The 14,647-nt window shown below is 36.0% G+C and overlaps 1 protein-coding gene across 5 annotated transcripts; it reads right to left on the reverse strand.

Moving 5' to 3' along the window:
• Positions 1 to 95: 95 nt before the first annotated feature.
• On the reverse strand, positions 96 to 6,568 carry LOC136208661 (EID1-like F-box protein 2). Of its 5 annotated transcripts, none has more exons than XM_065999786.1 (5): positions 6,413 to 6,568; positions 6,272 to 6,322; positions 3,404 to 3,485; positions 1,996 to 2,769; positions 96 to 245 (listed from the first exon to the last, which is right to left on the reverse strand). In XM_065999786.1, exon 4 carries the CDS (start codon positions 2,760 to 2,762, stop codon positions 2,016 to 2,018), a length of 747 nt encoding a protein of 248 aa, XP_065855858.1. In that variant the 5' UTR covers positions 2,763 to 2,769; positions 3,404 to 3,485; positions 6,272 to 6,322; positions 6,413 to 6,568; the 3' UTR covers positions 96 to 245; positions 1,996 to 2,015. The 5 variants fall into 5 exon arrangements, with proteins under 5 accessions (XP_065855858.1, XP_065855831.1, XP_065855846.1 ...); XM_065999759.1 differs by lacking the exon at positions 96 to 245 and adding an exon at positions 249 to 634; XM_065999774.1 differs by lacking the exon at positions 96 to 245 and adding an exon at positions 249 to 634 and having other exon boundaries at positions 6,417 to 6,552.
• Between the last annotated feature and the right edge of the window lie 8,079 nt (positions 6,569 to 14,647).

The raw sequence follows: 14,647 nt of genomic DNA on the forward strand, positions 1-14,647 counted from the left end.
TCAAAATTCAAATTTGGGGAAAAGCCAAATGGTTTTAGATATTTCACAAGCATAAAATGGATATTGAGTGGAATATCATCTGGGGGCTATTTTCATATGTTCGATGCAAGCAACAATAAATTGATCAAGCTATCTACCACAGCGTTGATAAACAAGAACAAACAGCAGGACAACTTTAAGAAAAATAATGAACTTATGATGCACTCTGTATCCCGGCAACTAATGTTCTGTTTAGATCATCAAACCTGTAAGTTGAATACAAATTCATAACAAGAAAACAAGTAATCAGCTAGAGCAACTGATTAACATACAACATAACAGATGAGTAAATAATTGCATACGCCAATCTGCTATGCGGATTATATATTTATATTTATATATGGAGGCATACATGACATGTACATGCTCACAGTAAAGAACAGATAGTTAAATCAGATGGTAAGAAATAGCTTCCAACCCTTCGCTATGACACATCCTAGGACTGGGGAGAAGTACATTCAGAAAATTCAGACAAGATTGTGCTGTGTTTATCTCAGCTTCAGCTCAGTTAACCCAAGAAAAGCTGATCATGAATTGTCCACAGATTTGTTGGTTCCACGAGAAGAAACAGATCTAGGTACGAGATTGGTGAGAACTGTCAACAAAAAAGGGTATATCATATCAGGAGCAAACTTTCCAGTATAAAAAACAAGGGAAAAACAATTTTTTTTGTCTTTGTACTCGTAAATTTAGCCTCTGAACTTTGGCTTTTGTTAAAAATGTTAAGTTAACTGAGTAAATTTTTGTGAAAGCCAAGCATGATGATTCTGTCCATAAAAGGTATATTTTGACAAAAATAAGAGTTCAGGACGCCAAATCAAAGTTCAGGAGCCAAAAGTTATACAGGGGGACAACACTATCATTTTACCAAAAAAGAAATTGAGGGGAAAATATGACTCTAGTCATATTTCATGCCTAATCACCAAAAAGTTTATAAACATGGCTCGGTTATCATAGTTCGCCGATTATTAAAACAGTAAAAAATATGTTTATGTCTAATTTCAGATCCATCTGGAGCACTACAACAACAACAACAAAGCCTTAGTCCCGAAATGATTCGGGGTCGGCTAACATGAACCGTCATACGAAACCGTGAAATCAAGTCGTGTCAGCGACATAAATTCTCTCCCTCCACTCCGTCCTATCAACTACCATATTTTCCTCAATCCCCAATAAACTCATATCATTCTCAATCACTCTTTTCCAAGTTTGCCTAGGTCTTCCCCTACCCCTACCCCTCACCATTGCATCCTTTTGCCACTCTTCAGTCCTCCTAACCGGCGCATCAAGCGCTCTTCGTCTTACATGGCCAAACCACCTTAGTCGGTTTTCCCTCATGTTATTCTCAATAGATAGACGTAACTCTTACTTTTGTCCTAATTATTTTATTACTCACACAATCCTTTCTCATATGACCACATCCATCTCAACATACGCATCTCCGCCACCGACATCTTATGAATGTGACCGTGTTTCACTGCCCAACACTCCGTACCATATAACAATGCAGGTCTAATTCCCGCGGTAGAATTTTCCCTTCAATCTATTAGGCATGCCGGGGTCACAAAGGAAACCCGTAGCACTCTTCCACTTCGACCAACCAGATTTAATCCTATGAGCTCTACATCCACTAAAAGTTCAAAATTCTAGGGTCACTACTCCATTCTTTGCGACAAAAGTCCAAGACATCTCTTTTCTCCAGGATCAGATGTCATTGTCCTAAACTCTTCTAGTTCAGTAACACAAATTTATCATTCTGTGATATTTCTTATGCTACAAGCAGCAGAGCCACTGAAAATTTACTAAAGATAAAAGAACCTGAATCCTATATGCTCAGACAATTAATACGGAAATAAAAGGTCAGAAAGCCTTAGAAGTACATGGTTTACCATTTCCAAATGTCCCTGAAAATTTTAGCTTAATTCAACAAAATACATGTCTGGTATAGGAGGGTACCTGGTTGGTAATGCCAATTCTCACTCTAACTCAGATGCCTCTTCTGAATCGGACAAAGGTAAGAGGGTGCAGATTCCAAGCACATGTCCATTGAGGCATACATAGTATTCAACACAATCCTCGTAGGAACCTAGCCTGCAGCTGGCACTCTGAGGTATCATTTTGGCTTGCAGCATGCTCCACAACTTTGCCTTACAATAAGGGCACACCTCTGTTGGGTGAAGCTTGGCTTTCCTTTTAATCAGCATCTTCCGGACCTTTGACATCGGGAATGACTTGAAAACTCCACGGAAAAATCCCACATCCCCTTCTTCCCCTTGGTCAAGATGTTCACAAGGGTCAGAAACATACAAAACATCAGTTCTGCATTGCGGCAAAAGAAAACTCTTTCCCGAAGTCCTAGAAAATCGAGTCCTGAAAACAAAATGACCAGGGATATGAATACTATTGAACAGGCCCCCCTTTGTACATCCTGAGCAGTAAATAAGCAACTTTCCAAGAGCTCTCCAATTCCCATCAACACTGTGACTTCCGCTGGATTGCAGATCAAGCATCATCTTCGGAGCCCTTGCTCGACAAAACTCCTTCCACAGCAATCGCTTAGCTAGATCATCAAACCATTTGCAAACACATGATAGAGTGGCGATCGATTTCGGATTCCAGTTCAGATGTTGAAACACTAAAAAGATTACATCTTGACTTAGATGCCCTTTTGTGCACTGACAGCTTGATGAGTGAATGCAACGGTATTGCTTAGTTAAAATCATAACCTCCCTGGCAGGAAAGAAAGAGAGGATGCTTATTGCAGAATATCAAAAGGATCAATTATAAATTATTATGCAGTTACGTCATTAGAAAAATATCTCAACCGAACAACATCCTGATCATAGTGAAATTACTAATGGTCTTTGTGATAATATAGGAAGAAAAGGTATTAAACAGTGTGAGGAACAGAATAGATGAACACAAGGTCCAGATCCTTGACAAAAATAAATCTGACTACAAACAGTCAAGAATAAGGTGCATACATCAGTTATCTTGCAAATCTAAAATCTATACAGATCCAATGACCAATACAGGTACATGATAGTCCAGGGACTGTATAATAACCTTTATAGTCACATTTACAAGCTAGCTGCGGAACAACCAATTCCATTCTTAGTAAAAAAGTTTCATTCTTATTTCTTAGTAAACATGAATTCCGAAAGGAACCCTTTGATGCCAGAAGCATTTATCTATTACGAATAGGTTTTGAGTTGGACTCAAACAAATATATTGGATTCTCATTTCATATATTATCCAAAATATTAGACTTAGTGCAATATGTAGCTTTAGATTCATACAGACGAAAACAGATGGCAACACCAAGCTAAGGATCAGGAATTGCTAAATACTGATTATCTCTGACCTAATCTATGGTCGATGTGCAATATCTTATTTGCTATCTGTAGGAGTTAAATTGACCACCATTCATCAGAAGTCCCTCAAACCTGAGTAAAAAGTAGACATAAGATACTTTCACCATTAAGCGACATTGAATATAATCACCATGCAAATTTTGACATGAAATTCAAGGCAGCCATCAAATATCTTCTATAGGTAATCAACAAATTAAACTTTACAAGTTAAATCTTTAATTAATTATTCTCAAGTGTACAGCCACACAGAACTAAAAAAAAAATTACAAGGCAACTTTAAAGGATCTTGCAAATATATGAATTGGAAGCTGCAAACATGAAGAGAAACTAGATACATAACAACAACCATCACTCGGAAACTAGACTATCGAATTGCTAAATATATATTTGGGAGTTTCAAAGGGCCGAGTGCAGATGTTATTCCACCTCCAACTAAACATCAGCTTATAAAATATCCCAATAATTTCACACATATTAGAACAGTTCAAAATTTACATAATTAGGAAAAATTATATTCCATGAGATGAGACTCCAGAAAGGAGTGTTGCTTTGTGGGTTCAATTCGCATAATCTGCAAAAGTAGGCAAAATGCCCAAAATTATCCCCCCCCAAAAAAAAAATCCATGTGACTCCTAAATTAATTATTCTTAAGTGCACAGCTACATAGAAATACCAAAATGTAGAAGGTAAAGTTAAAAGACCTTGCACATATATGAATTGGAAGCTGCAAAAATGAAGAAACATTAGAACACACACACACACACAAAAAAGCTTCACTTGAAATAAGCCTCTCAAACTGCCAAATAAATATATAAGAGTTTCACAGAACAGCAGTGCAGATGTTACTCCACCTCCAATAAAACATCAGCTTATAAAATATAGTCATAAGTTTCACATACATTACAACTTTCTAGATTTATTAATCTAGAAAAAATCAAAATTCCATGCAACTCATGATTAATTATTCTTAAATGCACAGTTACACTGAAATACGAAAATATACAAGGCAAAGCTAAAATACAACAACAACAACAACAACAACAAAGCCTTAGTCCCGAAATGATTCGGGGTCGGCTAACATGAACCATCATATAAAACCGTGAAATCAAGTCGTGTCAGCAACACAAATTCGCTCCCTCCACTCCGTCCTATCCACTACCATATTTTCCTCAATTCCCAGTAAACTCATATCACTCTCGATTACCCTCCTCCAAGTTTGCTTAGGTCTTCCCCTACCCCTCACCACTACATCCCTTTGCCACTCTTCGGTCCTCCTAACCGGCGCATCAAGCGCTCTACGTCTCACATGGCTAAAATATGAACTAAAAAATTGATTGGCCCCCATGAAATTACAGTGTCTTGTTAGCCCCCTGAAATTGCTTAAAGTGACCACTTTGCACCCCCCTCTCTAAACTTGCTTATAGTGATCTATTGGCCCCCTGAACTGGCTTAAAGTGATATACATGTTAATTTGACACGTGGACTTAGGGAGGTTAATAATGTCACTTTAAGTAAGTTCAGGGGCTAATGAGATACTGTGTAAGTTCAGGGGGGCAGTCGTTTATTGGGATAAGTTCAGGGGACTCCTGATGTATTAAGCCTAAGAACGACAACCTGTACTTGCAAACAAACATATCTTATATGCTAAATATATCTTTGGGAGTTTCATAGAGCAGAAATGAAGATATTACTCCACCTCCCATAAAAGATCAGCTCATAGTTATTAGAGGCGCGCCTTGGCTAAGGCTCCAGCCTTAGCGCCTCTAGATGACAGAGGCAGGCACTGTCAGCCAGGAATGCACCTTACAGTGCCTTGGTGCGCCTCGGCTTCATTAGGGCTGTTTAGGGTTTTTGGGGGGTTTTTTAAATTCTTTAATTATCAGCCATAGATTAAAAATAAGATGAATGACTGAGATTAGTTTAGAAAATAAAAGAAAAGGGCAGAAAAAAAGTATCGATACTTTTCATCGAGCTCAGTAGATTATGCCTTAGTAGTTAACTAGAACTTAACTCATGCATTTTATGGTTTTATTGTTGGTATTTGACTATTTGTGATTATTTGTGACTAGTATTATGAATTTATGATTTTCTTTTGTGCACCTTGTGTCGCTCGGGGGCGCGCCTTAAGTTGCGCCTTGCGCCAAGGCTCCATGACCCCCCTTGTGCCTTAGTGTGCCTTGCGCCTTTAATAACTATGGATCAGCTTATAAACTATTCCTTCATACAAATTGGATTTTTTTATGTATTCCCTACCCGAAAAATTATACATTTTAGAGAGCTAAAATCAATTTAGAAGATATCCCTAGCATCTAGGTAAAAATACACAAGCCACTACACTTAAAGCATTAAGTGCTGCTCAAAATCAAAGAGGCAAGACTATAATGGCACATTTTAGCGAAAAACTATAGAATTCTTTTTTCTTCCCCGTTTCTCTGTTTTCTACCAAGAAAATGTGCTTCAATAATCAAGATAGCAACGGCACAAATGGCACCTTAGTAACCACACAAATTCTAAAGTTTCCTCTTTGTTCAAGCATCAAGAGCATCCCAATCACTCAATTAATCGGTTTGATTAGTCACTGCGCTCCAATTTCATCACAAACTTAGATCCACAATAAACCCTTAAAAAAACTTCAAAGGCAAAATGACAAAACCGTCACATATCTAATCTAAGAGAATCACTTAATCCAAAGCAAACACACCTCAAACATTAGCTAGATTGTGCAAAATCAGTATTGAAAATGAAGAACCCAAAAAAACCTAGCCCACATTAGAACCCATCACTAGGGAATAAAAACAAGAAGCAGCTAACACAAGACTGGATCGAAAGTCCTCTAGAAATCAAGACTCATTTCTCACCTCAGGCGAAGAATTATCCTCCCCTCGTGACCTCAAAATCCCCGAAAGAATCTGCGCATAAAATCAGAAACAAATTACGATTTCATGAAGCAGAGGGCAAGAACTAACCAATAGAAAATCATTTGAGTCAAAGTTGAATACATGCATGCGCCAAACCGCAGTGAATTCGATTGGCAAGAAGGGTATTTCCGTCCAGGAGAAAAAAAGATACAAACTTGAGATACACACAGAGGAAACGCAGATACAGGAGAGTCAAGAAAGAGAGGAGAAGCCTTTAGCTTCCCTATAGAAGATGAAATTTTATTAAAATATTGCTTCAACTTGCATAGTTACAACCTCACTCTCTCTTCAATGAATGACAAATCAAATTTCTCCACGTCACTACATTAACAGAAGGCAAGTGAAGTGTCATTTTGTTTGGATATCAATGGTGCCACGTATTCGCGACGTGTCGGCTTTCGACTCGATGTAAGATGACAGCCTTGTGTTTTTAGCGGTGCATGAAAGTTTACTGTTGTTATTTTAAATTTTTTTTGTCGGGACGCTGATGAGGAAATGCTAAAGCAGTTTGCCGTCGTAACCGTACACAAAAAAGATTCTAAAACCCTAATGTTTTCCACGTGTCAGCCTGATTTTTTCTTAATTTTTGTGATTTCTATTTTGTTATCCTATTTGGCTTTCTCTGATTGGCTGTGCTCTTATTTTCATGCTTTTATTTACACAGTGATTTGCTAAAATACTTTTTAAGTCCTCCAAAATATCGTTGATTAAAAAGTTGAAAAAGAAAGAAAGTAAATACGTCACCTAAACAAAATTTTAGCTAAGCGTATATTACATAATATGCTTTTCTTGACTTCATATGGAATACATATTTTGACTTAATTTAATTATGTTCTCATTAATTAATATAGAATACATACTTGACTTAATTTAATTATCTAGTCATTAATTAATATGGAAGTCAGGGGCGGAATCAAGGGGGGTTAAGCCCCGGCAGACGGTCGGAGAATTGAGAATTTTTTTTTTTAGTAATAATGTCTACTAATATTTTGGAGAGAATTATATTGACTTTATGTAGTAATTTGGGAAAAGTACAAAAATAAACCTTGTGGTTACACTCATTTTCGAACAACACCCATGTGGTTTAAAAGTTTACAAAGTGGTACCATGTACTTCATTCCGTTAGTAAACACATATCAAATTAACTAACAATGTTAAAAGTCAAAGGAAAAAAAGTTAATTTGGTCCTTATATTTATTTATTTTTATAAATTGACCCCTTATTATCTAATTATCACAAACAAACCCTAAAATAAAAATAAAAATCAAATATACCATTTTCTATATCTCTTTCTATTTTAATTTTTTTTCTTATTTCTCTCTCCTCTTTGTTAATTTCTCTCTCTAAAATCAATTGAATTTCCATGTTTTCAATTTAATGACACTTATACACTCTCTTCTTCTCTCTAGCTAACCATTTTGAAGTTGAATGGCCAATTAAGATAAACCAAGTTTCCCAGCGAGCTTATTATCAGAGAAATTAAGATAAACCAAGTTCTGGCAAATAGAGAAAGAACGATTGAGAAAAACAGAATCAGAGATACGATTAACAGAAAGGTCAAGCTGAAGCAAAGAAGGACCAAAGTGAAGAGCACCACCAGGAATAAAATTACGAGAGAGATTAACAAAGGACAAATTATAACAATCGGTAAAAAAAGACTTTACCGGAAGAGGATCAGAAAAGTTATTAGATGAGAGATCAAGAGTTTCCAGACTACAACCGGAAGCAGAAAGATCACCGGCGGAGAAAGAATTACCTTGTAAAATAAGATGCTTGAGAGATGAAAGAGCAGCAAGGCGAGGAAGATGAAGAACACCAGTAAGTCCAGAGTTGGTAAGATTGAGAGAAGTAACAAAGTTATCAATAGAACAAGAAACACCATACCATGAACAAGGATTGACAGAAGTCGCAGTCCAGTTTGACAACAAGTTGTTCGGATCGGATTCAATAGATAAATTCTTGAAAGCTAAAAGCCCCAATACTTGATCGTTTGTAGCATTTAATGGCATGATTAACAGCAGAAACAATAAAAACCCAAACCTAAACATTCTTCTGCATTCATTCTTCGTATTTCTGGGGGAAATTGACCATTCAACTTCAAAATGGTTAGGCTAGAGAGAAGAAGAGAGAGAGTATAAGTGTCATTAAATTGAAAACATGGAAATTCAATTGATTCTAGAGAGAGAAATTAACAAAGAGGAGAGAGAAATAAGAAAAAAAAATTAAAAATTAAAAAGAGATGGAGAAGATGGTATATTTGATTTTTATTTTTTTTTTAGGGTTTGTTTGTGATAATTAGATAGTAAGGGGTCAATTGATAAAAATAAAAAAATATAAGGACCAAATTAACTCTTTTTCCTTTGACTTTTAACACCGTTAATCAATTTGGTATGCGTTTGCTAACGGAATGAAGTACATGGTACCACTTTGCAAACTTTTAAACCACATGAGTGTTGTTCGAAAATGAGTGTAACCACAAGGTTTATTTTTGTACTTTTCCCTAGTAATTTTTCAATGTTTAAAGGTAGATGAGATGGTTAAGGATGCTTACTTTTATTTGAGAGGTCCTATGTTCCACACCCTTCAATCTCATTTTTTTAAGTTTTATTTTTCAATAATTATAAAAACATGTTAACATTATTAATTAATTTAAATGGAGTCTTTATTTTTATTTTGATAACACTTTTGAATTTATTTTTAATATGTCTTTACCATTAAAAAAACGTAAACATGTTTAATTTTCTATTAGTTCAATGCTAGTTTCTAAAAAAAAATGATAACATTTTTACAGTTTTAATGCGTTGGAGGCTAAAAAATTTTTGCGCAGCTCTAACGGGCTGGACTTTAAAAATTTACCGTCAATCGCACAGTTAATTTCGATTTTTTTGACGTTTTGAATTTTTTTATTGATATATTTGAACCCCGACTCATCCAGGGTCCTGGTTCCGCCATTGATGGAAGTAATATTTCTACGTATACAATGAACAACACATAAGGAGTGTGAGAAGACTAGTGTACAAGTAGCAAAACTAAATGCTACAAAATAACAAAAAATGATTAAAAATTAATATTTTAAAAATCGGATTAAAAGTCGAACCATAATTATGTTAGAGTCAATAAGTTCAACCGGTTGATTTAAATTGGTTGAATGAATGACATCATAAATACTATATATATATAATACACTAATTACTATCTCATAATTAGTCTTTACTATACTTACTATCTTATAACTAGCTACTATCTCATAACTAGTTTTTACCCTACGCTATTATCTTATAACTAGTTTTTACTCTTATAACTATTATCTTATAACTAGTTTTTACTCTTCAACTCTCCAAAAAAACACATAATGACTTAAGTGTCAAAATGAGTTTGTCAGACCCCGATACATCTCTGACCTTTAGTTCTTTACTCTTCAATCCCCTTCCAAAAAACATAATGATTTAAGTATCGGAATGGGTGTTGGAGATTTTGGTAAAATGGCTCTTTAGCCTTTGTTTGTCTTTTGTGACTTTAAGTATCCCATATGGGAAACTTTTGAGATAGTTGAATAGTTTATATTGGGTTGGGCTTGAGGAGTTATTAAATTGTGTTTAGTGGGTTATACAAAATAAACCACACGCGCGCGCTCGCTCGTTCGTTCGCGCGATATTTTAAACCTTTTTGACTATTTCTTAACAAGTTAAAATCCTATCTCGACTATCCCTGATTTTACTCAACCCATTACATTTTTCTCTCCTAAAACGTTGTCCACTACAACGTTCGTTTTACACAAAATAAAACACGAACTCTACAGAGTTCAGAGATACAGAAAACTTTCCGATTACAATTTTCATCTTCATTACGCTTTCTTCTCTGGGCAATTAATTATTTTGCTGTTCCAAAGCTTCGCCCTAGAGTGCACTAGTGCGTCGCTCGCTGTGTAAACCTTGGTTGACGATCGGACTTCTAGATTGCACCAGAGTCTGCCGTAATCGTTTTCAACGCAGTGGTTCTGTCCACGACACAGCTTTTTCATTCCGATAAGTTATTTCGATTCCCTCTTTTGTACTTACAATTTGAAAACGATTATTTCTGTCCGTCATCATGTCTGCTCTAATCTCAAAAAATATTCCCGATCTCTCAAAATTAGAGCCCTTAGACGGTCTGAACTACAAAAGATGGTCTCGGAAAATGCTTATATTTTTTGAACAATTAGACCTTGATTATGTCGTCCTGTCTAATCCCCCTGTCGACCCAAACGGTCCTGCTATGTCGCTTATCGTTCAACAATACGATAATCAGTCTGCTAAATATGAAAAAGATAACAAAACTGTCAGAGGACATCTCCTTAATCATATGTCGAACCCACTGTTCGATATATTTGTCAACAAAAGGTTAGCCAAAGAAATTTGGGTCTCTTTAAAAGATAAATATGGGTCTGATGATGCTGGAAAAAGAAAATATGTTGTTGGCAGGTGGTTACATTATCAGATGGTTGATCAGAAACCAATCATTGATCAGATTCACGAATATGAGAACCTTGTTGCTGAAGTTCTCAGTGAGGGGATGAATATGTGCGATATGCTTCAAGCCAATGTTCTGCTGGAGAAGTTCCATCCTTCTTGTAGTGACTTCAGAAACCACCTGAAGCACAAAAAGAAAGATTTCAGCCTGCAGGAGCTTGTTAGTCATATGCGAACTGAAGAAGCAAACAGAATGAAAGATAAGCAACTTTCCTCTATTTCTGTTTCTATTAATGCTAATGTGGTTGAATCTTCTGTGATTCCAAAAGACAGATCAAAAGGGCATGCAAACAAGTCCCAAAAAGGCTTCAAACAGAATAAGTCTTTCAAGCATGGAAAGGTCCAAAAGCGAAAGGTTGAATGCTTTGTGTGTGGAAAACCCGGGCACAGAGCATTTCAATGTTTCCAAAGGAAGAACCAACAGAATTCAAATCAAAATGCTCACACAAAGCCTACCGGACAATCCAATTTGGTGGAGAACGATGAAATCATTGCTGCTGTGGTGGTAGAGTCGAACTTGGTGGAAAACAAAACTGACTGGGTGCTGGATACTGGATCTATCAGACACTTATGTTCAAACAGGGAGCTGTTTCATCATTTTGAGGATGCTGCTGATGGAGAGTGCGTCTACATGGGTAACACCGCAACTGCTGGTGTTGTTGGTAAAGGAACAGTCTTACTCAAATTAACTTTTGGAAAAAGTTTATCATTGAATAATGTTCTGTATGTGCCTTCACTTCGTAGGAATCTTATTTCTGGTAGTTTATTAAATAAGGTTGGTTTAAAAATTACTTTTGAGGCTGATAAGGTGATTCTTACTAAAAATGGGACCTTTGTAGGGAAAGGGTATCTAAGTGATGGGCTTTTTATCATGAACACTGTTGATGTTAACTCTGTTGGAATTAATGCAAGTTCTTCTGGTTCTGCTTATTTATGTGAGTCTTTGGACGTTTGGCATGGTAGATTAGGACATGTGAATTATGCTTCTATTAAAAGGTTGAAAAATATGCATGTTATTGATATCGTGAATTCTGAGCATGAAAGAAAATGTTCTATTTGTGTAGAAGCTAAATTTGCCAAAAAGCCTTTTCCATCTGTTACTAAGAGAAGTACTGAATTGCTTGAATTAATTCATTTTGATCTAGCTGACTTTAAGAATTCCATAAGTAGGGGTGGTAAAAGATGGTATATGACCTTTGTTGATGACTTTTCGAGATACACCAAAGTATATCTTTTAAGATCAAAAGATGAGACTGAAAGTATGTTTCTAAAATATAAAATGGAAGTAGAAAATCAGCTAGATAGAAAAATAAAAAGGCTTAGATCTGATAGAGGTGGAGAATACGGAACTAATTTCCTTAAAACTTTTTATGAGGAAAATGGCATTATACATGAAACTAGTGCGCCATATACACCACAACAAAACGGTATAGCGGAAAGGAAAAATAGAACGCTTAAGGAAATGATGAATGCCATGTTAATTAGTTCTGGTATGCCTGATAATATGTGGGGGGAAGCTGTTTTGTCTGCATGCTACATTTTAAATAGAGTTCCTCATAAAAAATTAGACAAAACTCCCTATGAGCTTTGGAAGGGGTATTCACCTAATTTAAATTTCTTGAGGGTTTGGGGTTGTCTTGCCAAAGTTGCTTTTCCATCTTTTAGAAAACCCAACATAGGGCCAAAAACCTTTGATTGTGTTTTTATTGGATATGCTTCTAATAGTGCTGCCTTTAGATTCATGGCACTAAATGACTATAGCATATGTGAATCTAGAGATGCAGAATTCTTCGAAAATGATTTTCCTTTAAAGAAAAATATTGTGAGTGATGATGTTGGTCCCTCTAATACTGTATCTGCTAGTGATTCTCTTGCTTCTAGTTCTTTGAAAAAACATGATGAATGTGAACATGAACCTAGAAGAAGTAAAAGAAGGAAAATAGCTAATAGTTTTGGACCCGACTTTGTTTCCTCCTTTCTGCTAGAAAATTCAGATAGAATAGATGATGTTTTTATGTCTGTCTATCTAATAGAAGAAGATCCTAAGACATATAAGGAGGCCATGACCTCTGTAGATGCTAATTTTTGGAAAGAGGCAATAAAAAATGAATTAGACTCTATTATGGTCAATCACACTTGGGATCTAGTCTCCTTGCCTAAAGGGTCCAAAACTATAAAACTTAAATGGATCTTCAAAAGGAAAAGAAGACCTGATGGATCCATTGAAAAGTTCAAAGCTAGATTAGTTGCTGTAGGCTATAGTCAAAAGAAAGGAATTGACTATTTTGATACTTATTCTCCTGTTACTAAAATTTCTACTATTAGAATCTTAATTGCAATTGCAGCAATACATAATTTAGTGGTACATCAGATGGATGTAAAAACAGCTTTTCTAAATGGTGATTTAGAAGAAGAAATCTATGTTCAACAGCCTGAGGGAAATGTTGTACCCGGTCAGGAAGATAAGGTATGCAAACTGAGGAAGTCATTGTATGGCCTGAAACAGGCACCCAAACAATGGTATGAAAATTTTAACTCCACTTTACTTTCTGATGGGTACGTAGTTAATGGATCAGATACATGCGTTTATTCTAAATCATTTGGATCAAATTATGTGATTGTATGTCTTTATGTGGATGATATGCTTATCTTAGGCACTAATTTAGAAGCAGTGAATAACACCAAAGCCTTCTTATCATCAAAATTTGACATGAAAGACATGGGAAAAGCTGATGTAATTCTTGGTGTCAAAATTACAAAAACTGAAAATGGTTTTTCTTTAGGACAATCACATTATGTTGAGAAGTTATTGAAAAAGTTTGATAGCTTTAATGTAGTGCCAGCTAGAACACCCTATGATCCTAGCATATGTCTTACTAAAAATAAAGGAAATAGTGTTTCACAAGAAGAATATGCTAAGATTATTCGGAGTGTTATGTTCTTAATGACTCATACTAGACCTGACATTGCATATGCTGTAAATAGATTGAGTAGATATACTCACAATCCAAATGATGAACATTGGAATGCACTTCGCCGTTTACTTAAATACTTGAGAGGTACCATGAACTTTAATTTGCATTTTAATAAATTTCCTGCTGTTTTAGAGGGATATAGTGATGCAAACTGGTCATCCAAAAATGATTTGGTGTGTTCCACTAATGGTTATGTTTTCGTTTTGGGTGGTGGTGCCGTCTCTTGGAGATCATGCAAACAAACCTGTACTGCACGCTCAACCATGGAATCAGAATTTATAGCACTAGAACTAGCTAGTCAAGAAGCAGAATGGTTGAGAAGTTTATTGGCAGATGTCCCATTGTGGGGGAGATCTAATGCACCTATCTCACTTCATTGTGATTCACAGGCAGCCATGGGTACTGCAAAAAACAGTGTCTACAACGGAAAGAAAAGACACATTCGCATTAGACATAGTGCATTAAGACAACTCTTGAAACATGGGGTAATTGCCTTAGATTTTGTGAGATCAGAGAAGAATCTAGCTGATCCGTTCACCAAAGGGTTACCTAGAAGAATGGTTCTAGAAACGTCGAGGGGAATGGGCCTAAAGCCCACTGATTAAAGAAAATATGGTGGATACCATACGTGGTCAAACGAAACCATACTATCTTTTTATACACTATATTTTACCCATTCCTATGACTTGTGATAGTGTGTGTATAATCCATAGCCCGTGGTGTGGTGGTTCATTTATATGAACTTGATGGATGCTCCTTTTGAGGTTGAGTTATGAGAAACTCTTAATGGTCTCTTATAGAGATCACCTACATGTGTGTGAAGGTGGGCCGCC

The sequence above is a fragment of the Euphorbia lathyris genome, chromosome 1 (genome assembly GCF_963576675.1).
Source record: "Euphorbia lathyris chromosome 1, ddEupLath1.1, whole genome shotgun sequence".
NCBI classification, from domain to species: domain Eukaryota; kingdom Viridiplantae; phylum Streptophyta; class Magnoliopsida; order Malpighiales; family Euphorbiaceae; genus Euphorbia; species Euphorbia lathyris.

Excerpts from the sequence above, each read along its gene's own strand:
- LOC136208661 (XM_065999786.1), bottom strand. The coding sequence starts at position 2,762 with ATGATTTTAACTAAGCAATACCGTTGCATTCACTCATCAAGCTGTCAG.